The 25,703-nt window shown below is 49.2% G+C and overlaps 1 protein-coding gene across 2 annotated transcripts; it reads left to right on the forward strand.

The window, feature by feature from the left end:
• Window positions 1-307: 307 nt before the first annotated feature.
• Window positions 308-9,092, forward strand: PPIF (peptidylprolyl isomerase F). 2 transcript variants are annotated; one of them, XR_013995006.1, is made up of 7 exons: window positions 313-648; window positions 1,936-1,966; window positions 2,507-2,595; window positions 4,278-4,374; window positions 4,945-5,020; window positions 6,282-6,887; window positions 6,937-7,305. XR_013995006.1 is itself a non-coding variant. In XM_081074715.1 (6 exons), the coding sequence occupies exons 1-6, from the start codon at window positions 460-462 to the stop codon at window positions 6,415-6,417; spliced, it is 618 nt and encodes a 205-aa protein (XP_080930841.1). In that variant the 5' UTR covers window positions 308-459; the 3' UTR covers window positions 6,418-9,092. The 2 variants fall into 2 exon arrangements, 1 of the variants encoding a protein (XP_080930841.1); XM_081074715.1 differs by having other exon boundaries at window positions 308-648; window positions 6,282-9,092.
• The last annotated feature ends 16,611 nt before the right edge of the window (window positions 9,093-25,703 follow it).

The raw sequence follows: 25,703 nt of genomic DNA on the forward strand, positions 1-25,703 counted from the left end.
GGCCTACGGGGGGAGGGGAGGCTCAAACATGGACTTTTCTAATATTCAAATAAAAACATACCGATGTTTGTATTTTGGAGTTAACCACGTTTTAACATTTTTCCCCTTTTTAAAAATTTAATCTATTGGGACCCTCACAAAAAGGAACCGGCCTCCTTTTGCAAGGTCATGTCTGTCCCGCAGGTGTCAGGCCCTCGTGAAGTTCCAAGACCTGCCCGCTCCGCCGCTCCTCCAGCCGCACGGAGCTGCCCGCCCCGGCCGGCAGGGGTCGCCCGCGGACAGGTCCGGAGGGGCGGGACGGAGGGGCGGGACGGGGGGCGGGGTCTCGAGGCAGGACGGGCCAATAAAGGCGGCGGCGCGCGGCCGCGGAGCACGCGACCCTTGGGGTGCCGGTGACCTCTGCTCCCGAGTTTTCCGTTCGCACCGCCAGTCCCCTGCCCGGACTCGTCCCGCGCTGCGATGTTGGCGCTGCGCTGCGGCTCCCGCCTGCTCGGCCTGCTCCCGGTCCCGTGCTCCTGGCCGCTGCGCCTCTCCGCGGCCCGCGCCTGCAGCGGCGGCGCCAGCGACGGGTCCTCTTCTGCGGGGAACCCGCTGGTGTACCTGGACGTGGGCGCCGACGGGCAGCCGCTCGGCCGCGTGGTGCTGGAGGTGAGACCACTGCGCTGGAGCGCGCCGGGCGTGGCACGGGGACGCCCCTGGGGAGCCCCCGACCCGGGCCGGCGCTGTGCCTGCTCTCTGGACGTCCTTGCCTCCCACTTCCGGGCGCTGGGCCTCAGTTTCCCCATCTCTAAGAAGGGACATTGGATTGGTCTCTTGCAGGATCCCCTCGGAACTTTGGAGTAGTAGGGAGGGGAGAGCACGTGTAGAGGAGAAAGCTCAAGGTCACATCGTAGACGAGGAGGGCCCGGCTGGCCGGCACGGGAGCGGGGAGGGGCTCCGAGACCTCACGGGTTCGGTGTCTGGACCCGAACTCTAAGGTGGAGGGTCCGGGGGGTCCTGTTCCCCCGGCGGGCCGGGCTGGGTGCCCACGTGGCCGCCTTTGCCTAAGGCCAGCGGGCCCGGCTCCGCCCCGCCCCCTGGGGTCAGCCGCTGGGCTCCGGGGAATGAGCCAGGTGTTCTGGGCCGGCCGCTCTGGGCAGTGAGGGCCCGCTGCGCAGGCTGCGGGCTTCAGCGACGAGTCGGACCTCGGATGGCCCTCCCGTGCATCTGGGCAGTGTGTCTGGAGCCCTTCATCCCAACTCCAAACCCAGCCACCCTCCGAGGGCGATACTCAGTTCCTACCGCTGAATCTTTGGGACCTTTTAAAAAACAAAGCAAGAAGTAAATAGTGGGGAAGGTAACAGAGGAAGCTGGGTGTAGTCTTAAAGCTCGGCGCTATTTGCAACAAAGAGGCCTCAGTTTCCTTTTCTGGAGCATGGAGAGCACCCTCCAGTTTATTTTAATGGTTTGGTAGGTACCAGGGCAGCTTTTGAAGCTGGGAGGCAAGAGGCCAGCTTGGATGGGGCTCCACCTCCCCTTATCCCCACCCCTCCCACCTCTCTCTGAGCCTCAGTCTACCATCTGCTCATTGAGGAACTTGGACTGGTTCCTCCCTGGACCCTCTCTCCAGGCCCTGAGTCTTATGCTTTTGGCCCAGCTGTAGTAGCTCTGCCAGTTCTGCCTGAGGAGGTATCCAGGATGGCACTGTGATCTCTTCCGACAGATTAGGAAACTGCCTTCTTCCATTAGCCTTCCATTTGGAGGCTGCCTTCTTCTAGCCTTGGTTTCGGGAAGCAGCTGGCAGAAATGATAGCTGCTTAGGCTGCCCCCTGGTTAGGGTTGGGAGTAACAGGAATGGAATGGCACATGATTGGTTCTCAGTCCCCTTGGCCCCTGTGGAGCTTGGGTGGTGAAGAGATTCCTTCATGCTCTCTTGTCCCTCTTCTCTCCCTACAGCTGAAGGCAGATGTCGTCCCAAAGACAGCAGGTAAGACAGGGCCTCGGGCCCTGTGAATCTGGTCTAGGTGGAAGAGAGAGGGGCAAGATGAAGTGGGTGGGCTGGCGAGAGGAGTCTGGGCAAGGAGCCCCGGGACCAGACAGGAGCACCGTGAGTGGCTCAGCCACTGTGTACATTGGGGCAGCCTTCTGTCTCTCTGGGCCTCAGTGTTGGCCCTGCCCACCTGTCCGGTAGTAGTAGCCTCAGTATCAGTAGAAGGCACATGTAAATTTCCCGGGGATAACTTCCTCCCTCCTGGTGCCCAGTGTGGCAGTGTGGTGCACAGCCCTCGGACTCCCTGCCTTGCTGACCTGGTGCTGGAACAGCCATGAATGTGTGCTCTGCCACTGAGGTCAGAGAAGGAGATGACTTGTCCCATGTCACACAGCCAGAGCAGACCCAGGGCGCAGGCCTAGGGTATTCCATGCCCTGCTCACCTGGGGGGTTAGAGGGGGGTGCTGGTTGGAACGAGGTGTGACCCCTGGAGTTGAGGCCTGGCCCTGTTGACCTGCCTCTTCCTTCCATCCTCAGAGAACTTCCGCGCCCTATGTACTGGGGAGAAGGGCTTTGGCTACAAAGGCTCCACGTTTCACAGAGTGATTCCGTCCTTCATGTGCCAGGTCTGTGGCCCTTTCTGTGCTCAGGTCCCTCTTCTGTAAGTGGGGTGATAATGGGGGCCGCTTCTCAGGAGTGTTATGAGGATTAATGAGTGAGCACGTGCCTGGAATTTGGAAAGTACTGAATGGAGGGCGACTGTAATTACTCTCTTGGCCTGTCCTCTCACCCTGAGAGGCTGAATCTTGTCTGAGCTGCCATAGCCCTTCTTGGCCCCAGACGTTAAGCAGTAGGGCAAGGGGCAGGACAACCCTACCCAGCTGGTTGGGAAGGTTGGGTGGGAGCAAGCACTGACATTGGGTATGGGTGTGCATGGGGGGTAGATTTTAAGGCGTATTCAGACAGTCTCTGACCACGTAGCCGTGTGTCACACTGAGCACTTGTCATGGGAAAAGAGGAGGAAGAAGTGGAAGGAGAGAGAGAGAGAGAGAGAGAGCACGGACAAGAACACACAGGTCTGGACTTGGAGCTTCTCTCTCCAGAAAAGAGCATGTCCATGGTTAAATGAGTGTGTTCTTTAGTCACGTGTCCTGTCTGTTGGTCGGAAGCATTCGTATTGCTGTGTCAGAGGTTTGGGGGTTGGTGTTGACACAAGAACCTCCCCAGGGTCAGGACCTGAGCCACACTGGGTCCTGTTAAGTCAGGCTCTGCTAGGTCAGGGGTTCCTGTCCTGAGCCAGCACACCTAGAGGCAGGGGCATGAGTGTCATGACCTTTTTGAAGTCCTTTCAGCCCGAATTCTCTCTCCATCCCTTCCACCCTGCCCTGGTGGCTGTCATCCTATGGTAAGTGCCAGTGGGTTGGGGCTGGGCCGGCTGACATATCAACTGTGACGAATGCCTGGAGGAGCAGGCAGGGAAACTGTGGTGTGGGACAGGCTTGGCCAAGCCCTGTGGCTTTCTGCTGCAGAGGCCCCCAGCTCTTCTGAGGCTGTGTATGTAGTAGGAGCTGAAGTGGGTGTCCTGAGCCGAGCGAGGGACGTCCAAAGCTGGAGGGCTCTCTGAGGCATGAAGTGGCAGCATTGGGGGCCCCAGGCCAAGGTTTTGAATCATCCCTTTTTGGGGACCTTTTATTAATTAGCATTTGCAGGTGCTTGAGCCAGGCTGGTCAGGTGAGGATTTCATCTCAAAAAAACGGCAACATGGCCTTGGCTGGGGCTGGCAGCCACTGGGCTCTTCTGGCGATGGAAGCATCAGGCGAGCCCTGAGGAAGGCTGGCAGCCCTGGGTGGACTCTGTCCTGGGAATGCAAAGCAGAGGGAAGCCACTGGGCCTGCTGAGGGGGAGATACTGGGACAGGGAGGGGGCTCGGCATAGGGAACGAGCCCTGTGCCAGCTGCTGCTGCTCCCCACAGACCAGATGTGGGAAGGGGGACCCCAGACACCTCCCTGTTTAGCCTCTCAGAGTTGTGGGTAGAAAACTCTGGGTCACTAAGAATCACGTGATTGGCTGTTAGATTCTTTGAGGATATTTAAAAACTTGCTCCGACGGAAAAATGAATGATTCGGAAACCAGGGCAGTTATTGTGGCAGAAAATACTTAAGCTTTATTTTGGATGTTTTTTGACGTCTGCCTGAAGGCCTTCTAGCAGGGTGGGCCTCTGGTGGGTTGGGGGCCCCCCAGTGCTGCAGCACCACTCCCCTGCCAGCTGTGGGTGGCCACAACTAAGAAGGTGCTCTGTGTCTGCAGGCTGGCGACTTCACCAACCACAATGGCACAGGAGGGAAGTCCATCTATGGAAGCCGCTTTCCTGATGAGAACTTCACCCTAAAACACGTGGGGCCGGGTGAGTGAGGGGGCCACCATTCCATGGTCTGAGTGCCCAGAGCTTTGACCCAGCCTCTGCCACACCTGGCAGGCCTGGGGAGGCTGCCATCTGGTCATCGATTGCTCAATGTATGATGATGCACCTTCCTTCCTTCCTTCCTTCCTTCCTTCAGTGCTCGGGCTGGTCTGTTGGGTTTCCCTAGAGCTTTGTCATTCTGAGCTTTCAGTTGGAAAACAAACTATCCTTTGGGGACTTGGCGGGGATGGGCAGCTGTAAGCCCAACCCCAGTATTACGTCACCTTGAAGACCCAAGGTACAATGTGGGAAAGTCTAGAGTCAAAGCTTCAGTCCTGTTCTCTGGCTCTCTGGCTCTCTGGCTCTCTGCGAGAGCCACCGCAAGGCCCTTTTCTCCCTGTGGCTCTAAAGGACGGGCCCTGGGGAGCTGCTCGTCCTCTGATCCCTGGTTCTCTTCTGAGCTCCAGGATCTTCAGACTCGAATGTCCTGATGCGGTTAGAGCCATCTGATCTGCTCATTTGAGTGAGATGCCTTCTAGGACAATGTGGCTCACCCCTTGCTTGTCTTTGCAGGTGTCCTGTCTATGGCAAACGCAGGTCCCAACACCAACGGCTCCCAGTTCTTCATTTGCACCATAAAGACAGACTGGTGAGTTCCCCTGCTCCTGGCTCCAGGCTCTCTAAATATGAGTGGCAGCCTTGCCCTGGAGGAGGGTTCGTGTGCTTTCAGAGGAAAGTACGTAGTTTGAGGCTGGACGATGTGCTCTGGGACAGTTGCCCTCATCAGGGCTGTGTGTGAGAGAGAGAAAGTTCCTGAAAGGATTGAGGGAGAATGTGGGCTGTTCTTGCAACTCTGTCTTAATTAGGCTTCCCGTTGTTGCTGTCAGTTGGAATTTTCTCAGCATGTTCTGCACACACAGAGTATGTTGGGAAATGCTGCCCAACACATCAGACCTAAGATGGCCCGTAGGAGAAGCCTGTTAGCCTGGTTTAACCTGTTGTTTCCCGGGCTTATCTTCACCGTCGAATGCACCTTGGGAAACGCTGTGGAGGACATTTGGATGTCACACTAGAGTTTTTATCAGGCATTACCATAGGCCTGCAGATACCCCCAGCCCCTTCTAGCCCTCTTTCCCACATGCCTATGGATTTTAGGGATGTAGTCCCTGGTAAGTATTTCAGTAAGAGATAAGTTTCTCTACCCGAAGTCCCTTGTGTCCCAGTCCTGGGGTTCAGGGGACAAGAGCTGGCCAGGAGCTAAGACTTAATAAAGCCCATTTCCAAGGACTTTATAGGGAGACCCAGGTGATGGGTGGTACTAGCCGTCTCTAGCCTCCAAGGCAGAAGGGACATGGACGTCTGGGCTGGCCGGGTCGTGCTTGGCTCTTTCCCCCTAATGGTTCCTGCAGTTCTGCCCTTGGCTGTAACGAGTCTTCGCCTTGCTGACACTGGACGAAGCTGCCTTTTAGGTCCTTGGAACTCAAGTTTAGAACTGCTCCAGACTTACATAGTTGCACCACACTTGTTATCTTGGCTCTCACCTTATAATTCATGACTGTTAAAATAGTTCCATTTGCACAGTCCTTTCATTTCTTCCGAGTAGTTCAATATCCTGTTATCTCCTTGAGCAGAATAAGAATAATTCCGTTTTCATAGATGACGTTACCAGGGAAGGTCATACAGTGGAGGAGAGGCAGACTGGGCCCTGGAAGGGAGGCATCCTCCAGTGAATTTGGGGAGCTCAGCAAGGCTTGACACCAGGAGCTTTGGGGAGTGCATCCAGCTTTTCAGTGTGAGCTCCTTTCAGAATAGCTGTTTTTGGTAGATAGTTTCATGAACAAGGGATCATGACGTTGGCTGACTTTGCATTACTCTCATTTTCTGCTCCCCTGGCTCCCCTGCCCTTGCAGGTTGGATGGCAAACATGTTGTGTTTGGCCACGTCAAAGAAGGCATGGATGTTGTGAAAAAAATAGAATCCTTTGGCTCCAAGAATGGGAAGACCTCCAAGAAGATTGTTATCACAGACTGCGGGCAGTTGAGCTAAGGCCCTGTGGCCAGGTGCTAGGCCGGCAGCAGCTGCGCATGTGCTGACTGTCACCCAAGTGGCTGCCTCGGGCTCCCAGCGTCACCTGTGCTTGCTCCACCATCGCCGTGAGCTTGAGGAAGCCCTCTCGGGAGGGAACATCAGACCTCAGGACCCACCAGGACCGACTGCTTCCTTAACGCCTCCCCTTCCTCGTGACCCCGTGTCTAGACCCCCATCGTGGACATTCTGTTACTGTTCCTCACCAGGCATTGGCTCTGGTCGTCCAGCCCACGTTCACCTGTGCCTTGGATGTTGGCGGGCGGGGGTTGGGTTAGCTTCCAGGGCAAGTTCCTGCCTTTTCCTTGACCTCTGTTAGGTCAAGGGGGAAAGCCAGTTGCTATAAAAAGGGCTGTTTGTGAATGTATCTGTTTAATGGTGCCTTCCTAATTGGAATGATTAAATTAACAAGACTGCCTGGAAATGAAGCTGTGACACTAGCAACTCCATGCTGTGGTGTGACCTGCGTTGGGGGCCCAGGTCACACCACTCCAGAGCGTGGCCTTTTTTGAAGGGTCTCATGTCTAAGGCCTTTGACCCCAGCCGCTGAATCCCGTGGGTTTGCTGCTGTCGTTTTTTACAGAGAGTCTGTGTGGGTGGAGGTGGATGAGCCTGGGGACAAAGCCACTGTGAGCTGTGCCCAGTCAATGTGAATCCCTAGTCAATGAGGAAAACGGAAATGGCCTGTAAGTACTGTGGGCTCGGGAGAAAGTAGATGTGTATTTCCTAGTGGGCTTTGATTTTTCTGTGTTTAATAACTTAAGTCTACTGATTAGGTATATAATATACTTCAGCAACGTTACTGTGTTCACCTTACATGTGATAATAAATCCTATTTTCTATAAAGGCTATTGTTGTGGTTTGAGGAAGCAGTGACTGTAACCCAACCTTTATCGAGTTACCCTGTGTCTGGTGCTAGGCTGAGGGCATTGCCGTGCACTGTCTTATTTAATCACCCCAGTCACCCATGAGGGTATTGTTATTGTCATTGTGTTTTACAAGTGAGGAAATGCGCTCAGACAAACAATCTCAGCACCCACAGTCTCCCCATGTGCACTGGCTGTACTCTGAATCCCAGCTCTGCCTCTTGCTAACTCTGAGTCTCAGCTTCACCATGGGGTAACAGTAATGCCCAGCTCACAGGGTGGTGAGGGTCAGGTGCAGGTGAAGAGCATAGCTGAGTGCCTGGCACGTGGTCTTAGTAAGCACTCTGGGGTGATAAGGGTGCCCATGGCATTTGCCATGTGTCAGAGTTTAGAGGAGAAGGATCTGTGATCATCTAAGGTTAGGCATGGATTTTACTATCCTAGATGTGCCATTTAAATTTGGAATTAACTTTCAGGTGTTTCTGAATTCACAGGGAAGGCAGATTAAGGGATAAGAGGACGAGTAAGAGCTTCCTTGTAAACAGATATGGCACCGTCTGAAGAATAGAACCATCACATACAGTCAGTGTGAATAGAATTATTTCACATTGGGGTTCCCTGAGTCAGATTACGTGCGGTCACAGGTCCTTGTCGTCATTCTGAGGTCAGTGGTTGGAGCTGGGTCATTTGGAGTATGGCGTCCGAGTCAGGTTTTGTGAAGTCACAAATCAATGCAGATGCTGGAGTCATGGCTGGTAGGGTCATTTGGAGTCATGGAGAATTTCCATGAAGTCAGTTCACTTGCATGGACTGGGAGGGAGCTCAACCAGCCTAGAAGGTTTTAAACAATTTTCAAGAGCTGTAGGGGTCCTCAGAGTAGAATAAGGGGGAGATAAGGAGCAGGGACCCCAAACCCCGTTTTCAGTAAGATAACGTCCATTTTTTGTTATTGGGGCTCTGCAAGGAATTTCATTTGAAGAATAGGATCTTGAGTCAGGTGCTAATAATTGGTCATTGTTCACCCAGTCCAACATTTTACAGATGTGTAAACTGAGGACCCAAGAGGGTCCACGATTGCCCATGGTGAGCCTGTGAGTCAGCTGGCAGCGTGAGGGCTGGAACGCTGGACCTACCAGTCCAGAGGGTTTCTGTTAGAGGCCTTCCAGAATACACAGGGCCCTTTGTCCCTGGATCTCACCTGTTCTGAGGTCACAACTTCAGTCCCTGTGGAGTTTTCTCTTGACCTCTAGGGAGGCAGGGGTGCTGTTGACTAGTTTGAGGAACAGCCCCTTGAGATAAGACCTGCTGGCCCTGTGATTTCTAAGGGGCCTCAGGGTCACACACAGCTTGTGAGTCTTGTGTTTCGCTTTGCAGAGCTTTTCCTTTTTAATGAGTGTGTGTGTGTGTGTGTGGTGTCCCTCCATCTAGTGGAGTCTGATGTATGGGGACAGAGCCAGTATGCAGGAATTCCCTGAAAACGGGGCCATTTACTGCAGTTTTCTTCCCAGCAATCTGCACAAGAGCCAGAGCCTGGTCTTATTTCTGATAGGAAGCAGGAGCCTAAGTGAGACATTGACGTGTTGCTGGCACAAGGTACCTAGTACATGAATGAGGGGTGAGTCATACACAGAGATGTAATCACACGTGACGCCCTGTAAACACCATGTGTTTAAATATCTGAAATACTTTTCTCAAAACATGTGATAGCCTTGCAAAATGACTTCATTGAGGTATAATTTACATACAATAAAATCCACACGTTGTAAATGTACAGATCAATGACTTGACAAATTCATACTCTGAGTCCCCACCACCAAATCATCTCTCCAGAAAGTTTCCTCCCTGCCCCTTCCTCGGCAGCTACCAAATTCTACCACTATAGATTAATTCTGCCTGTTCTGGGACTTTTGACTGATAGAATCCTACAAGATTTACTTTTTGTGTGTGACTTCTTTAGTGTAGCATGTGTGAGACCATGGAGAACATCCTACCCTTCTGGGCTCTGTAGAATGCTGCGCCATGGAAAGGAATGTCTACATATTTCCCGGTCTGGTAAGGCCTAAGCAATGCTTCTCCTAGGAATCTTGGGGTGCTGGTAAAGCATGGAGATTCCTGGGCCCCCCTCTGAGACATACTGATTACAGACTTCTGAAGGTGGGATCTAGGAATCTGAATTTAAAAATAAGAATTCTGCTAAAGTGTGAGAACTGAGTGTAGGCCAGAGTGGACAAGATTGAAAAGGGAATCTTGGCTCGCCACTTCAGTCATTATCTAGTTCTGGACACATTTTTTGCCGACCCTCAAGGCATCTGCGTGAGACCCTCCACTTACAAAAGATGCCTCACTTGAGGAGTCGGCTAACTCTCGGGTGGTGGGTGGGGGCAGCCTGAGATTTGTGGAGGCTTGTGGGCAGCTATGCTCTTCTGTAGTGCTAGGGAAGGCAGCTTCCCACTGCCTCAGCCTATGGAGGTGACTTCCAAGGAGGAGCTCCCATGGTGGTGGCCTCAGCTCTTTCTTTGCCATCCAGGAGGAGGGTCTGCTTGGGTGGGCCCACGCTGGAGAGCATTTCTCAGTGAGTGGCTGCTGGGGGCCATTAGTCGGATCCATGTTCAAGGTTCACTGGAACAGAGTAGTTAGAGAAAGTCTTGGTTCTATTCTGCGTCTCAGGACAGTCTCAGCCTTTAGAGGCTGTCGAGAATTATGATGGTGGTATTATTTTTATTTTTATTATATCATGTTATAATGGTTAATTTTATGTGTCAACTTGACGGGGCCACGGGAGCCCAGACATTTACTCAAATATTCTTCTGGGTGTATCTATGAGGGTCTTTCTGGAGGACATTAACATCTGAATCAGTAAATTGAGTAAAGCAGATTGCCCTCCCTAATTTAGGTGGGCTTCATCCAGTCAATTAAAGAGCTGACCGAACACAAAGGCTGAATAAAAGGGAACTCCTCTTGCCTGTCTGAGTTGGGACATCAGCCTTTTTCTGCCTTTGGACTCAAACTGAAACATCAGCTCTTCATGGGTCTTGAGACTGCTGGCTTTTGGACTGGAAATTACACTGTTGGTTTTCCTGGGTCTCCAGATTGCTGACTGCAGATCTTGGACTTCTCAGCATGAGCAATTCCTTGTAACACACACACACACACACACACACACACACACACACACACACACACACGTGTGACAATTAAGTTTGAGAACTTATTGCAAGGATGTTGCTAACCTTTTTTGATATCAGAGGTATTATTCATTATGAATTTGTATCAACTGGACAAACAGTTAACCAAGTTTGCTATTTGGAGGTGTTGAAAAGGCTGCGTGAAAAAGTTAGACAACCTGAACTTTTCACCAACAATTCATGGCTCTTACATCACAACAATGCACCAGCTCACAAGGCACTGTCTGTGAGGGAGGTTTTAGCCAGTAAACAAATCACTGTATTGGAACACCCTCCCTACTCACCTGATCTGGCCCCCAGTGACTTCTTTCTTTACCCAAAGATAAAGGAAATATTGAAAGGAAGACATTTTGATGACACCCAGGACAATCTCTGATGGCCATTCCAGAAAAAGAATTCCAAAATTGCTTTGAAGGGTGGACTAGGTACTGGCGTCAGTGCATAGCTTCCCAAGGGGAGTACTTCGAAGGTGCCCATAGTGATATTCAACAATGAGGTATGTAGCATTTTTTCTAGGATGAGTTTGCAAACTTAATTGTCCAACCTCGTGTGTGTGTGTATACATACACACACACACACACACACACACACACACACACACACAGACACAAAAACACCCTATTGGTTCTGTCTTTCTGAGAAACCCTGGCTAATACACATATCTTCATTTTTTTTCTAGTTACAAAACCAAAATGCACTTATAAAAATTTAAATGTTACATAAATATGTAATATAGAAAGTTAAAATTACCCATAACCCTATTTCATGTCAGTTTAGGTTTCTGCATTTGCTTAGCATATAGAAAGCTGCAAAAGCCATCAGTCCTACCCTCAACAATAATAAAAAGCTGAATAAAGGATAAAAGCATAACATCTGAATTCACCAGAAAGGCAACCAGGTAAGGTGAGGTCCAAACAGGGACAAGGTCCTGGAGATGGGACATCGATGGGACAGAGCTCTACCAGAGCATATGGCTACAGAGCACATGGGTGAGGTGCAATCAGGTGAACTTGAATGAATTCTTAAAGGCAAGGAGGGCTAGTGTGTCCATCTAAACCAGCTGGGGGGCCCCTGCACGTAGTGGGTTTCTACTCACCTGTAAGATGTCTCGCCCAGCCTCAGATGCTCAGGAGAAGGACGCGTCGGGCAGAGGACCCTAGAGAGCCTGCCTTGGAAGAGACCTGCGGTGATCTTCAGCTCCCGGAGAAAGGCATGAAGCCATGCTCACTTTCTCAGATTCTTCTCTCCTAATCTGCCGGGGGAAGAGCAATACCCTCTTTACCCCCAAGAAAAAGTAAAAGCTCACTGGCTGGGGAAAAGGTTACAGGAAAAAAATCCTGTAACCCTTGGGGACGGGCAAGAAACCATCCAGGGCTCAAGGTTCTATACTGCTACCAACTGGAAATCGGCTACTCCTGGGGAAAGGGGCAAATGCACACCCAAACCATGCCTAAGACTGAGGCTGGCCCAGGACCACAGAGAGCCCTCCTAGCCCCACCCCAAGCCTAGTCTACCTCTGGGGGAGAAGGAAAGGTGTGGAGAGAGCTGAGAGTGGAGTTCAAACACAGAAAAACCCTTCAGCATCCCAGCTGCCCCGCAAGCACTAGGCAGCACTTGCCCACCACTGCAGGAATTTGCACTCATGGGCTCTAAAGGTAACAACAGCAACAACAAAACCCAAAACAGCTCAACTGGCAAAACAAACTCAATTCCCCACAATAAAGAGCTGAAACAAGAAGCAGTTCTCCCATTTTCCAGTGGGTATACCATACCGTGTCTCTTCTAGTACACAATAGTGTTCAGCATTCAATGCAAAAATTAAAAGACACAAAAGAGAATGGGAAAGAAACATTGTTAGTAAGTAATCAACAGAATCGGCCTTAGATATAACTGTCAGACAGGGACATTAAAATAACTCCGACTAATATATGCTAGGATCTAGTGGGTTAGGTGGATGACATGTGTGAACAGACGGGGAATAATTTTAGCTGAGAAATTATAAGAGTCTGATGGAGATGCTACAAGAAAAAGATAAGCTACCAAACAGGAAGAATTCCTTTGATGAGCTCAACAGTAAACAGCGTGGCTGAGGGATGCGTCAGTGACTTATTTGCCAAAGGATCATAGATTCGACACCAAAGTACACTCAACAAAGAACAAAAACAGATAAATAGGACTTTACCACAGTAAATATTTTAAATGTGTGTGCTTCAGAGAACACCATCAAAAAAGAGAAAACCCGTACAGTAGAAGAAAGTCATTGCTGCTGGTGGGATGTAAAATGGGCCAACTTCTTTGAAAACCAGTCTGACAGTTCCTCAGATGGTTAAACACAAAGTTATCACATGACCCAGCAATACCACTTGTAGGTACTGTGTTTCCCCGAAAATAAGACCTAGCTGGACCATCAGCTCTAATGCGTCTTTTGGAGTAAAAATTAATATAATACCTGGTATTATATTATAGTATAGTATATGAGACTCAGTCTTAGATTATAGTAAAATAAGACCGGTCTTATATTAACTTTTTGCTCCAAAAGATGCATTAGAGCTGATGGTCCAGTTAGGTCTTATTTTCGGGGAAACACGGTATGTACCGAAGAGAAATGAAAACACGTCCACACAGAAGCTTGTACACCAGTGTTCATTGGAGCACTATTGATAATAGTCACAAGGTGGAAACAACCCAATTGGCCATCAGTGGGAAGATGAATCAACAAAATGTGGTATATCCATCCAGTGGAATATTATTTGGCTATAAAAAGGAATAACGCACTGATACGCACTACAATCTGGATGAACCTTGAACACCTTAGGCTGGGTGAAAGAAGCAAGTCACAAAAGACTACATAGTATGTGATTCCATTCACATGAAATGTCCAGAACAGGAAAATCTATAGAGACAGAAAGTAGATTGATTAGTGGTTGCCTAGGGTTGAAAGGGTTGGCGGAAAGAGAAAATAAGAGGGTACCAGCTAAAGTGTATGCGGTTTCTTTAAGGGATACCGAAAATGTTCTGACATCGACTGTTCTGATGGGTGCAGGCATCTGTGCACATACTAAAAGCCATTGAATTTTATACTTTAAACGGGTGAGTCAGTTGTATGACATGTGAGCTCCATTTCAATAAATATGTTTAAAAATCTGCATGAGTCAAGTCTCACAACTGGGGTGTGTGGAAGCTGTTTCCTTGGGAGTCCTCCTGTTCCTCTGGAAAGTGCTGAGATTTGACCTCTCTAGGGGAGTGGTTGTGGTGGGTCTTGGGCATCACGTTTGAAAGCATCTGTCCCGGGTGAAGTTACAGTGTTTTTAAGCAATGAAGCCTATTCTTCTTAGACACAGAAGGGTAAGTGACTTGAGGGTTCAAGCTGTTAGTTTCATTTGGATCCAACGAGATGTCGCCATTATAAATTTCAGCATCCCATTCTTTCCCAACAATGCCCTTTCACCTGAAACACTGAGTGAGACTGTGAATTTAAATGATGATGTAATTCATCAACCTACACAATTAAATTATTGTTTGGTTTTGAAGCACTATCCGCTCACTGCCTACACATGAGGAAATCTTTTAGAGTTGCAATGGAATCTTTCTGGCTCTCAGACCATAAGTTGAGCTGAGAATTAAAGGACATAAGTATGTCATTTTTTTTTTGGTAAACAATCAAGCATGCTCAGAATAATTCATTCCATGACACAATCCTTCTGGCCATCATTACTGCCTGCAGCCACCTGGCTTCCCAAGGCACATGCTTCTCTCGTCACTTAATCACAGGTGATAGCATGATAAATTGTGATGTCACTGCATGCCATGCATTACCAGCATCCCATTTCCCATTGGCAGGTAATTGAGCCCTGTCTTCAAGTCCAAGAGCACAGCCAAACAAATCTCTAAATCCTATCTCTGTGGGGTTATCTTCCTAGGATCATTCTCAGTATCAGTTCTATATTGGGTAGGTCCAAACACAACACAGTAATTCTAACAGGGGAAGTTTAATGTAAAACATTATTAACCATAACATGGGCTTACCTATTAAGGAAAAAAGGAAACTCTAAAGAATAAAGTGTCTCTCCCGTGCCCTCTGCTGATAAAGCTTAATATAATTCCAGGTGGCAATTATAGTCTCGCAAACAGCAATGAAGGAAGAAGGATTTACAGCTAAGAGACAATGGACTCATACGTGGTATATTGAGCACTGCTTTCTTATCCAATCTAAAAAAATCTCTGCCCTTCAATTAAATGTTTAGACCATTTATAGTAACTTAATTGCCAATATAGTTAGATTTAAATTGACCATCTTGCTATTTATTTTCTCTTTATCCCATCTGCTCTCTGTTCCCTTCTTGCTTTTTTTTGGATTGAGTGTTTTCTCCCAAATGATTCCATTTTGTCTTTACTATTGTTTTATTAGATTTAATTCTTTGTTTTATATTTTTAGTGGTTTCTATGGGGTTTACAACACGTACTTTAACTTATGACAAATTCCCTGCTAATAATATTATACCCCTTTACATGTAGTGTAATAATTGGTGTGTCAAATGGCAATTCTAAGTTTACCGTTTTGAGGACTGCCAAACTGGTTTCCCAAAGTAGCTACAAATGTTTACATTCCCACCAGTAAGGTATGAGGGTTTCAATATCTCCACAACTTCGCCACCACTTGTTATTACGTATCTTTTTAATTCTAGCCATCCCCGCAGATGTGAAGTGGCATGTCATTGCAGTTTTGATTTGCATTCCCCCAGTGACTAATGGTGTTGAGCATCTTTTCATGTGCCCATTGGCCATTTGTATATCTCTTAGAAGAAATGTCTATTCAGGTCCTTTCCCTATTTTTAAGTTGGGTTGTTTTTATTGTTGAGTGGTGAGAGCTCTTCATATATTATTCTAGATACAAGTCCCTTATCAGATACATGATTTGCAGATATTTTTCCCCTCGTGTGAGTTATCCTTTCACTTTCTTAATGGTGTCCTTTGAAGCATGAAAGTTTTAAATTTTGATGAAGGATTATTTATCTATTGTTTTCAAGATGACCACAGGCTTAAAGTTCCCACAGTCTGTTACAAAAGATTAAAAAAATCAGTTCCTTCGTGGAGAGTTTTGGAACTCTCTTCTTTTACAGATTGCTTCCCTTCCCGAGCAAAATCTCTGAGCCACTACTCTGGGAGCTGGCAGTGTGGTTGCCTCTGACACTGTTGGCTTGCTTCTCCTGGCATGGAACATGTGCCCTAAGGGTGAGCTGGAACAGGGGCAATTGGGGTCCCAGTGTTCTTGGCCTGCTCCAATGGAAAGAGCCTCTATCCGATGGGTGAAGGCTGAGTGTAAGAAGGAGCCCCCAATATCTCAGCCATACTCATGCAGAATTTAGCGTCTTCAACTTGAAGTTGGAAGAAATGAGACATTTTATGGGCATGGAAATACTTGACTGAGAGCTAAATGGAGAGAAAGCCTTGTGTTGTTGGCCACCCTCCTCCTGGAGAGAAGCTTCCACCAAACTGAGCTGGAAGAGGGGGAGAAGTAGCCATATGTCAAATACCACAGACTCTTGCTGTTCTTATTGCGTTAATTTAATGGGTTTTCCTGAATAACTGTTTCTTCATTTGCTCTATGGACTTAGGACAACTTCCAAACACTTTAAATGGTTTGGTTTTTAAAAATAGTTTTCACCAACTTTGCTTAATTCACAAGGACGTGGGTACATGGAACCCTATACACTGCGTCCTGCAAGTGGAACTCTACCCTTTAAGTTATTTGTGTCTTTATGTTACGTGTCTTGTAGACAGCATATGATTGAGTCTCGGTGTTTTTATTCTAATAATCTTTGCCTTTTCAGTGGGATATTTAGACCACTTACATTTAATGTAATTTTTAATATGGCTGTGTTTGTATTTACCATCTTGATACATGTTTTCTATCCATCCCATAGTTCTTGTTTCCCTTTTCCTCCTCTTTGGCCTCTTTTTTTGGATTGAGTTTTTGTTATTATTCCATTTTACCTTCTCTGTTGGATTATTAGCTATAATTGTTTGTTGTGTTGCTTTAGGTTTATAGTACGAGGTGTGATCAAACAATATGGTGAATGTTTAAATAAAAAAAATTATAGTATACATCTTAAACTTAACAGTTTGCCTTCCAGTGCTATTGTAGCTCTTTGCAAATAGTATAAGGCTCTTACCACAATATACTTTCATTTCTCCCTTTCATGGCCTTTATGTTACTGTTGTCATACTGTTGACATGTTAAAAAACAATATATTGCGATTTTTAAACAGTCACTTATTTTAAAAATAAATTTAAATAATAAATTTCAAAATTATTCTGTGTTGACTCGCGTTGTAACCATTTTCCCATGTCCTCATTCTTTTCTGTAGATGCAGATTTCTATCTGGAAACATTTTTTTTTTCCTGACCAAAACACTTCCTTTATATTTCTTGTAATATGCGTCTGCTGGTGATGAATTATTTTGTCTTTGAATGTCTGAAAAGTCTTACATTGCCTTTGTTTTTGAAACATATTTTTGCTGAGTTAGAATTCTAGGTTGACAGTTTCTCCTTTCAATAATTTAATGCTGTTACTTCATTGTCTTCTGACTTGAATATTTTTTTTTCCTAATGAACAATGTGTTACCATTTTAATCTTTGTTTTCCTGTATGTAATGTATCCTTTCCCTCAATCTCCTTTTAAGATTTTCTCTTAATTTTGATTTTAAGAATGTGATTAAGATGTGACATGATATGGTTTTATTTCTTGTGTTTGGGTTAAGATTCTAGGTTTACCATTTTGATCAATTTGGGAAAATTTTCATCAATTATTTCTTTGAATATTTTTCTCTGTATTTTACTCTCTTTCTTTTCCTTTGAGGATTCCTGGTATGTATACTAAATTGAGAGTGGCTGTCCCACAGCTCATTGATGCCTGGTTCTTCTATTTTTTTTAAGTCTTTTTATATCTGTGTATTTCATTTTGGATAGTTTCTATAACTACGTTTTTAAGTTCATCAATCTTTTCTTGTTTTAATTTACTGTTAATCCCATCCAGTGTATTTTTCATATTAGAAAAATGTTTTCCATCACTGGAAGTTTGATTTAAGTTTGCCGAAAAAAACAGTTTCCATGTTTCTTTTTAACATGTGCATGCTTCCCTCTACTTTCTTGAACATATGGAATACAGTTATAATAACTTTCTAAAACTATCATCTGTGTCATATTCATATCTGTGCCTGCTTTTAAAATTTGTCCTCCTCATTATGGATCATATATTTCTCTTTCTCTATATACGTCACTTTGATTGGACACCAGACAGAGTATCTTTCGTATTCCTACAAATATTCTTAAGCTTTGTCTGGAATGCAGATAAGTTATCTGCAAACAGTTTTAGTCTATTGAGGCTTTTGAGCTTTGTTAAAAGAGACTGGAACACCCTTTAGTCAAGGAGTAATTTTGTCCCTCCACTGAGGTAAGATCGTTCTAGGTACTCTGCCCCATTTATTTATTTATTTATTTATTTATTTATTTATTTATTTATTTATTTATTTATTTATTTTAAAGATTTTATTGGGGAAGGGGAAGAGGACTTTATTGGGGAACAGTGTGTACTTCCAGGACTTTTATCCAAGTCAAGTTGTTGTCTTTTCAATCTTAGTTGTGGAGGGTGCCGTTCAACTTCAAGTTGTTGTCCTTTCAGTCTTAGTTGTGGAGGGCATAGCTCAGCTCCAGGTCCAGTTGCCGTTGCTAGTTGCAGGGGGCACAGCCCACCATCCCTTATGAGATTCGAGGAATCGAGCCGGCAACCTTGTGGTTGAGAGCCCACTGGCCCATGTGGGAATCGAACTGGCAGCCTTCAGAGTTAGGAGCACGGAGCTCCAACTGCCTGAGCCACCGGCTGGCCCTCCCATTTATTTTGAGGTTTTGCAATCTGGCTGGTGGGAACTATGACTGGCCCCTGTAAGCTCTGGAGATTTAGTTCTGTTGTTCCTTTTTTTGGGGTTCTTTCACCAGCTTTCGGAAATTTCCTCACACAAACAGGTGCTCATCAGCTTCCAGCTGAAGAGTTGTGGGAACTGTGTACACATGTCCGGAGCCATCTCTCTAGATCTTCCTCTTCTCTAGGCCATTATCTATACTCGGTTCAGCTCTCTTCTTTCCAGTGCTCTGATCTGAAAATTCTACCCAACCTTTGCCTCCCTGAATTCCCAACACTGTCTCCACAACAAAGGGAGTGTGTTGAGCTCTGTGTGGCTTCCCCTTCCCTGAACAGTGACCTGGAAACTCTGTCCGGGAAGTACGCTCTGCAACTGTAGGGCTCACCTCATTCACTTTCCTTTTCTCAGGAATCCCTGTTCTGTGTTGCCTTGTCCAATGTCTGAAAACCATCGCATGGTATATTTCGTCTGTTGATTCTCTTGTTTAAAGTGGAGACAGTATATCCAGTCTCTTTTCTCCATCTTGGCCAGAAGCAGAAATCATTTTCTGTATTGTTTGAATTGTTTATAAGGAGAATACATTCTCTTATTTCTTGGATAACATACAACGTCAGCATGGGGTGACAGATATAGATACCCACACTCCCCTCCAACAGAAAGCAGCCAGCCCAGGGGCCCTTAGGGAGCACAAAAGAGGAAGGTAGGTCCGACCTCGGCCCTCCCCTCACCCAGCCTCACCCAGGAGGGGCGGCCAGTCCTCTTAGGTCTAAGCAGACAACATCCCAGACTGGTCCTCTCCACAAGTGTCAAAGTGCTCACTGGCCCCCAGGGTTCAGGTAGGTTTTTGGGTTCACAGACCCCCTCCCTGCACCAGCCCAAAAATTGTACGGATGACCCCAGGACAGGTTGTAAGCTCTGCCCACCCAATGCGAAATCACAGATCAGAGGGATAGTCAGAGTAAGGGATTCTAGAGGGAACCCAATGCCCTAGTGTGTGGACGGGGAAACTGAGGCCTGGAGGGGCACAAGGATCAAAGCCGTGGCCTGAGACCTGTCAAGTCAGACCCTGGCTTTTCTGACTCCAGATCTTCCTACTGCACCAAACAGAAAGGTGATTAAGAAAAACAAGACTGACTTTTAAAAACAATAATGCTTCAATAGGGAATTGATAAATACATTACCCAACAAAGGAATACAATCAGGTGCTGGACATGTGAGGATGATCTCTGTGCTAACAGACAACGCCGCTGATGAACAATGCAGGTTACAGGACCGCAAGCTGAGTGTAATCCTGTTAACGTGTGTGTGTGTGTGTGTGTGTGTGTGTGTGTGTGTGTACATACACACACATATATTTATACAAGCAAAACGACTATGGAAGGATATGGCTGAACTCTGGACAGTAGTGATTTCTGGGGGAAGTTGGGCTTCTGGGAATCTTCACATCCTACTTCCTATTTTTCTGTGTTGTTTCCACTTCACATTGTACATGCATTATTTACATAATCAAGGGGGGAACCCAGATATTACTTGACAGTTTTACCCAAAATAGGTGCATGAGACCTGTGCTGGGGAAGTCAAGACTCACCTGGGATTTGGGAGAAAAAAATGTCTCTTTTGCCCCCTGTCCGGGCTTGCCACCAGCAGGCAGTCGCAGCTCTCAGCGTCAGCCACCAGGGGGCAGCAGGCGATCAGCCTATCCTTACAAGAGGAAAACGGGATTTCTGAGCTGGCAAGGTTTGGGGGGGTGGGGGGAACCCCGCCACATTGTTTGAAAAAGTCTGCAATGTGGGGCGTAGCTAGGGTCAGGTTACCAGGAAGAGGAGACCTAGTTTCATCCTAGGTGAGGTCCCTTGCCTCAGGACAACAGGGAAACTGAGGCAGAAGCCAGTCAGAACTGAACTAACGGGGTGTGGGTGGCTGGGGAAAGAAGGGGAATGGCCTATAGGCCAAGGACCAGACAGCTCCAAGTCCCTTGGTTGGGGGTGGCATGGGCCTCTCATCTCCTGCAACCTAATCAGGGTGAAGATTTCAAAACACATAGCTCAAGGGCCTGACAGGTAAGAAGCAGAGGCAGAGGGGGATTATGGGGGGCCCATTTCAGAGGTAGCACAGGTCCAGGTGACTGTCACCACCCCTGTGATCAGCACAGTAGCTAACAGCTCATGAGCATATCCCAGGTGCCAAGTGCTTTGCCTCGGCCTCTCATTTCACCTTGACAATGACCTTCAGATAGACAGGCAGGCATCAGTGTTCCCATTTTACACGAGAGGGAACTGAGTCTCAGAGAGGGGAGACTGCCTTAGGGTGACAGCTGATAAGGAGTGAAGTTGCAGTTCGGTACGCAGTCCATCTGACCCTCGCCAGGGGGAGGCTAGGGAGGCAGAGGTGGAGGTGGAGGCAGTGCCATGGTCCCCGACACATGAGGCAGGACTTGGACCCCAAATTGCCCCGTAGGCTGCAGGAGGTGGGTGTGGAGGGATGTTGAGAAGGTCGTAGAGGACAATGCTGCTCAGCTCCCAGTGTGGAGTGCTTAGGTGAGGAGAAAGACCGCCTTCACTTCCTGGACCAAGATGGAGGATGTGGGAGGTGACAGGCCTGAGTGCAGGGCTTCAGAAGGTTGTGGGCCAGAGGGGGGGCAAGGATGAGTGGGTATCCAGGATGGAAGGCATTGCTGCCTGACCTGGCTCACACAGGAGGCAACTGGGAAAGGGGCCTCTCTGGGAAGTTTTCACAGATGGAGGTGGAGGGAGTATTGGGGGCTGTGGAGGGGGACGGCAATAACCGGCATGGAAATGTGCTAGTTGGTTAATGGCTCTGAGCTACTGCAGAAGGCTAGCAGGCTGGGCTGGGCAGGTATCAGGGGTCCAAAGCAGAGTGGAGGGGCTGAGGGCAGCTCAGCAGGGCTCCCTAGTGGTCTGGAGGGTGGCACAGCTGCAGGAGGCAGGGATTAGGTCCTGGACCTGACTTCCCCTGGAGGTGAGGGGTCGGAAGTGGCTCAGGGAGGGGGCCCAGCCAAGGAGGAACTCTTCTCCTACTAGCGATGTGGTCTTGGACGAGTCACTCCACCTGTTTGAACCTCAGTTTCCCATCTGTAACATGGTACTCGTCCTTGTCCACACCTCACAGGACTGTTGCAAGGATCAAAAAGGATGACACATGTAAATCATGTAGCACAATGGCTGGCACATAGAGGGCTCCATGGATGTTCAGCTGGGTCTTATTTATTTGCTTACTCCACATTTGACCCTACCATGTGCCAGGACATAGCAGCACTGGAGAGGCAAAGGTAAAGCGTGCACAGCCTCTAGTGGACTGTGTGCGGGGTGGCGCACGGGAGGTGGGTGTACGTGAGGCCATCTCTGGGGAGCCCCCTACTTTGCCTGCTCTACGGCCTTGGCCTGTCTCCTGCCAGAGAGTAGAAGCAGAGGTACAGCTAGTCCCCAGGTCCCTCTCCCACTTCAGCTACTGTCATCGTTTTTGCCAGTCTCGTTTTGACAACCTCCAATCTCCTATTCTGGATTATTTGGAAACAAAGCACAGGCACAATCTCACTTCTCCCCTAGCTACACTACTGTCGAATAGATGAAGACATTTTCACACGACCCCAGGGCTCTCGTCACACCTGAGGGAAATAACAGGGTGCTCTCCACTGTCTGAGACAGTGAGGACGGACTCTGCTTGCTTGTGGAGCCGACGTGCGGGGCTTGGCTTCTTTCACCACCGGAGGGCTCCGGGGCCCCAGCTCATGGTGAGACTCATGGCCTGCAGGGAAGGATGGGGACAAATTTACAGGAAATCCATCAGCCTCTGGACCAGAGTTTCCTCCTCCCTAACAGCGACCTTTGGCTAAGAGAGGTTAGGGAGAGGGGCTGCCCTGGGGCGCAGGCTTGGGGGCACTGCACTGTTGTAGCTGGAGAGGGCACCCCAGGGTTCCCGACCTCAAAGGACTCCCAACAAATGTTTGTGGGTATGGGTATGTGTGTATGTTTGAGTGTCTACGTGTGTGAGTGTGTGTTTGTGTGTGGTGGGGTTGGGGTGAGCACAGGGTCTGTAACATCTCTGGATAAATGGGGAGCGGGTATTTAGAGGGGCCTTTGTCCTGAGGACAGGTTGTTCCTGGCCTGACTACATAGGCAGCGAGCCCTCCCCCAGCCCAATGCCCCGTTGTCTCAGCTCCTCCTGTCCCTTCTCCCCCTCAGACACCATGGGGAATGCCGGCCCAGGCAGCCCTGGTTGGGGAAGCAGCTGGAGAGTGGTATTTGATGCTCTACCCTGGTTCCAAGGCTGTGGGGAGCTGGGGTCAGGGCATCTGGGGACAGAACGGGGCTTGGCTCCCAAGCTCCTCGTAGGGCCCAGCCCGACGAAACGCCGTAGCAGTCTGCTGAAGGGCTGAGCAGGCTCCTGAAAATCCACTTGGAGTCTTGTCAGGATCAGAAACAGCATAGAGTTTGGAGGCCGGAGGGTGTAGCAGAGGACCCCGTTTATTACTTTTGGGCATCAGGGCCCTCCCGGGCCTCAATTTCTCCACCTGCCATATTGGCCTATTGTTCCCTGTCTTGGCTGCTGCCAGGACTGCTAGTAGGACACAGGAGAGACTTGAGCCTGTCCCTGGGACCCAGCGCAGAAGCCCACTTGTCACCTGCGCCCAGCGTTGGGGTACGAGGAACTGCAGCAGGGTAGGTGAGAAGGGGCATGGTCACCATGGAGAATCTGCTGGGTGCAGGAATTGCCTGGTGACCACTAAAGCCGGCAGGTGCGTCCTCCTTGCCCCCAGCTTACAGATAAGGATGCGAGGCTCCCCATCACACATTTCGAGAAGGGGGCGGTGCTAGGAGTCTTGTCTGGGTCACAGGAGGGCCCCTGGGCTCCAGTGGTTCTGCGGTTGAGGTGGGAGAGGAGAGGTGGTTGAGCACTGCGCCCTCTCTCCCTCCAGGCCTGGGGCACTGGCCCGGTCCCCCTTCCCTGTGTCTGGAGCAGACACTGAGGGGGCTCCTTACCAAGGCTTTGTGGGTTGGAGCTACCTGTCCCTTGAGACTCCCTCAGCCCATGGGGCCTTCACTCCTCGCCTCACCTTTGCAACTCTGAGTGCAGGTGCTGTCTAGGGCTCAGGCCCGGATCTGTCGCTGAAATACAGCACTGGAAGTGAGAACATGGGGTTCAAATCCCGGCTCTGCCACCTGCCCGCTGGATGACCTCAGGAGAGCCCTTCCTCGTCAGGGGCCTCAGCTTCAGCCCAGACAGAAATATAGGGGTTGGGGTCGGTGTCAGTTTAGAAGGGAAGCAGGGGTGGGCCCAGAGCCGGGCCGTTCTCTCTGAGTCTCCTGACACCCCTTTCTGCAACGGACGCTGCTCTCTCTCGGCCCTCAGCAGCTGGCAGACTCTGAACGTGGACATTAAGTCCAACCGGAAATCCTTCCTGTCCAGGGGAATTACTGGTTTCCACAGTCCTGGGAGATGTCGAAACGCAGGCTGTATTTGCCTTGGGTTTGTTTTCCTTCCACGGAAAACAAAACAAAACAAGCACACAGGCAGATACACTGACACACGAGGGCAGATAACAGAGCATGAAGCTGGGGCCTCAGCCCCAGGACACGTGGGTGCTCAGTGAATGCCTGCTGGGGGAGCAAATGAACCTAGCGCTGGCAAGATGGTTCCGCCTGAGCCGCAAACAGGGGGAGCAAGAGATCCACACTCCCTGGGTCCCCGGGATGCCAAGCTGCGAGGTGCTTACTGGGCCATCTTATCTGCACAGTACCCCTGTGGAAGCTGGGGCTCCAAGAGGCGTGGAACTGCTCAACCTACACAGTCAGGGAGCAGGATTTCAGGGACGGGCACTCTGACACAGACCCAGGCTCTGTGTCCTCAGACCTGTCCCCTGGGCTCCTGGGTGGCTATTCTCTCCTCCTCCCACTGTGTTGGGGGCTGGGTCTCCTCCCCCCACACACACACGCTCACCTGCGTGGCCGGCTGACAGCCACCTAAGTTCAGGCTGACTCTGGCCCTGCCGGCATGTCACACGCCCTGAGGGCAGGCACTGGAGGTAAACGGTGCCTTTATACCAATACGCAGGAAAGGGCTTGGTGACTTCCAGGATTCCCTGTGCGCCCCGAATAAGACAAGGGGTCCTGCTTCTGGAGCCGAGGGTCTCTGTTACTGCCTGTCCATCCCCCAACCCCATCCACGGTCCCTGATCCTAAAGACTCACATTTTGTTTTCTCTGCTCCATCTTAGAAGCTGTAGTTTGGAGCTGGCCCACAAACATATGGTTTGACCTATATACTATTTAAACATTTAGTAAACTACTTGCCAACATTCAAAAACGGGAAAAACCCCAATAAAATTAATTAAAAATAAAAAAAATTTAAAACAAAACAAACAAAAAAAAAAAACGGGAAAATCTCACATAACCTGGATTTCCATTCCTCCACCCCTCATCCCATCCCAGGGATGGGATGCCCCTCCCATGAGGCTGGAGTCCCGCCCCTGCCCCCCACACTGGCCTCCTCACTGATGTCACCATTGCCCCAGTAGGACCATTGCAAAGCCCAAGTGCTTCTCAACCTTGCCCATGGACTGACCTGGGCTAAGCACCTGAGGACACACCCAGGCTGAGATCTCAAGCGTCTCTGGGGTGAGACCAGGCTCCCTGGGTGATTCTGCTGAGCAGCAAGAAGGAGCAGATTGCTGATCCTGGGACCCACGGCTCCACATAGCTTCCTATCTGTGGCCCTCAGCGAGAGCCCCGCCTTCTAACAGCCCCGTCTCATCCTGGCCTTGCTCCGCAGAGGGACCCTCTGATCCCTCTCCTGGAGACTTCCCAGAGGCCTCGGATACTTCACTTTGCTCACTGTTTGATGCTCAGCATCTGAGGCCCAAACCCCTGCCTTAGCAAGAGGGCCAAGTGCAAGCAGGGGCGGCAAGGCTGCTGGCTCCCGGCTCCGAGGAAGATTCACTCCTATATATGGTCATCCAGGAGTCCCATCGCTGAGCTAACGTGTGACCTAATGTGCTGACAATCTCGCCCAGTCTGGGGCCCAACTTGGGGAAGGCCCTAGCTCTGGACAAAGTGTCCACTTGGGGCAGAGGGGCTGGGAGAAAACATGAATGGCATGGAGGCAGGGCAAGGTCTAGCCGACTCAGGCACCGGAGAGTAGGAGGGTGGCCCCAAGACCCTCCCTCCCTCCCTCTCCATTTGGCCCAAGCATCTGTGAGAGCATGTAGCGCCCCACTGATGCTCTGCGTAAACAAGGAAACCACAAGCCTCTCTTGCTTTT

This window comes from Rhinolophus hipposideros, assembly GCF_964194185.1.
Source record: "Rhinolophus hipposideros genome assembly, chromosome: 15".
Lineage (NCBI taxonomy): Eukaryota > Metazoa > Chordata > Mammalia > Chiroptera > Rhinolophidae > Rhinolophus > Rhinolophus hipposideros.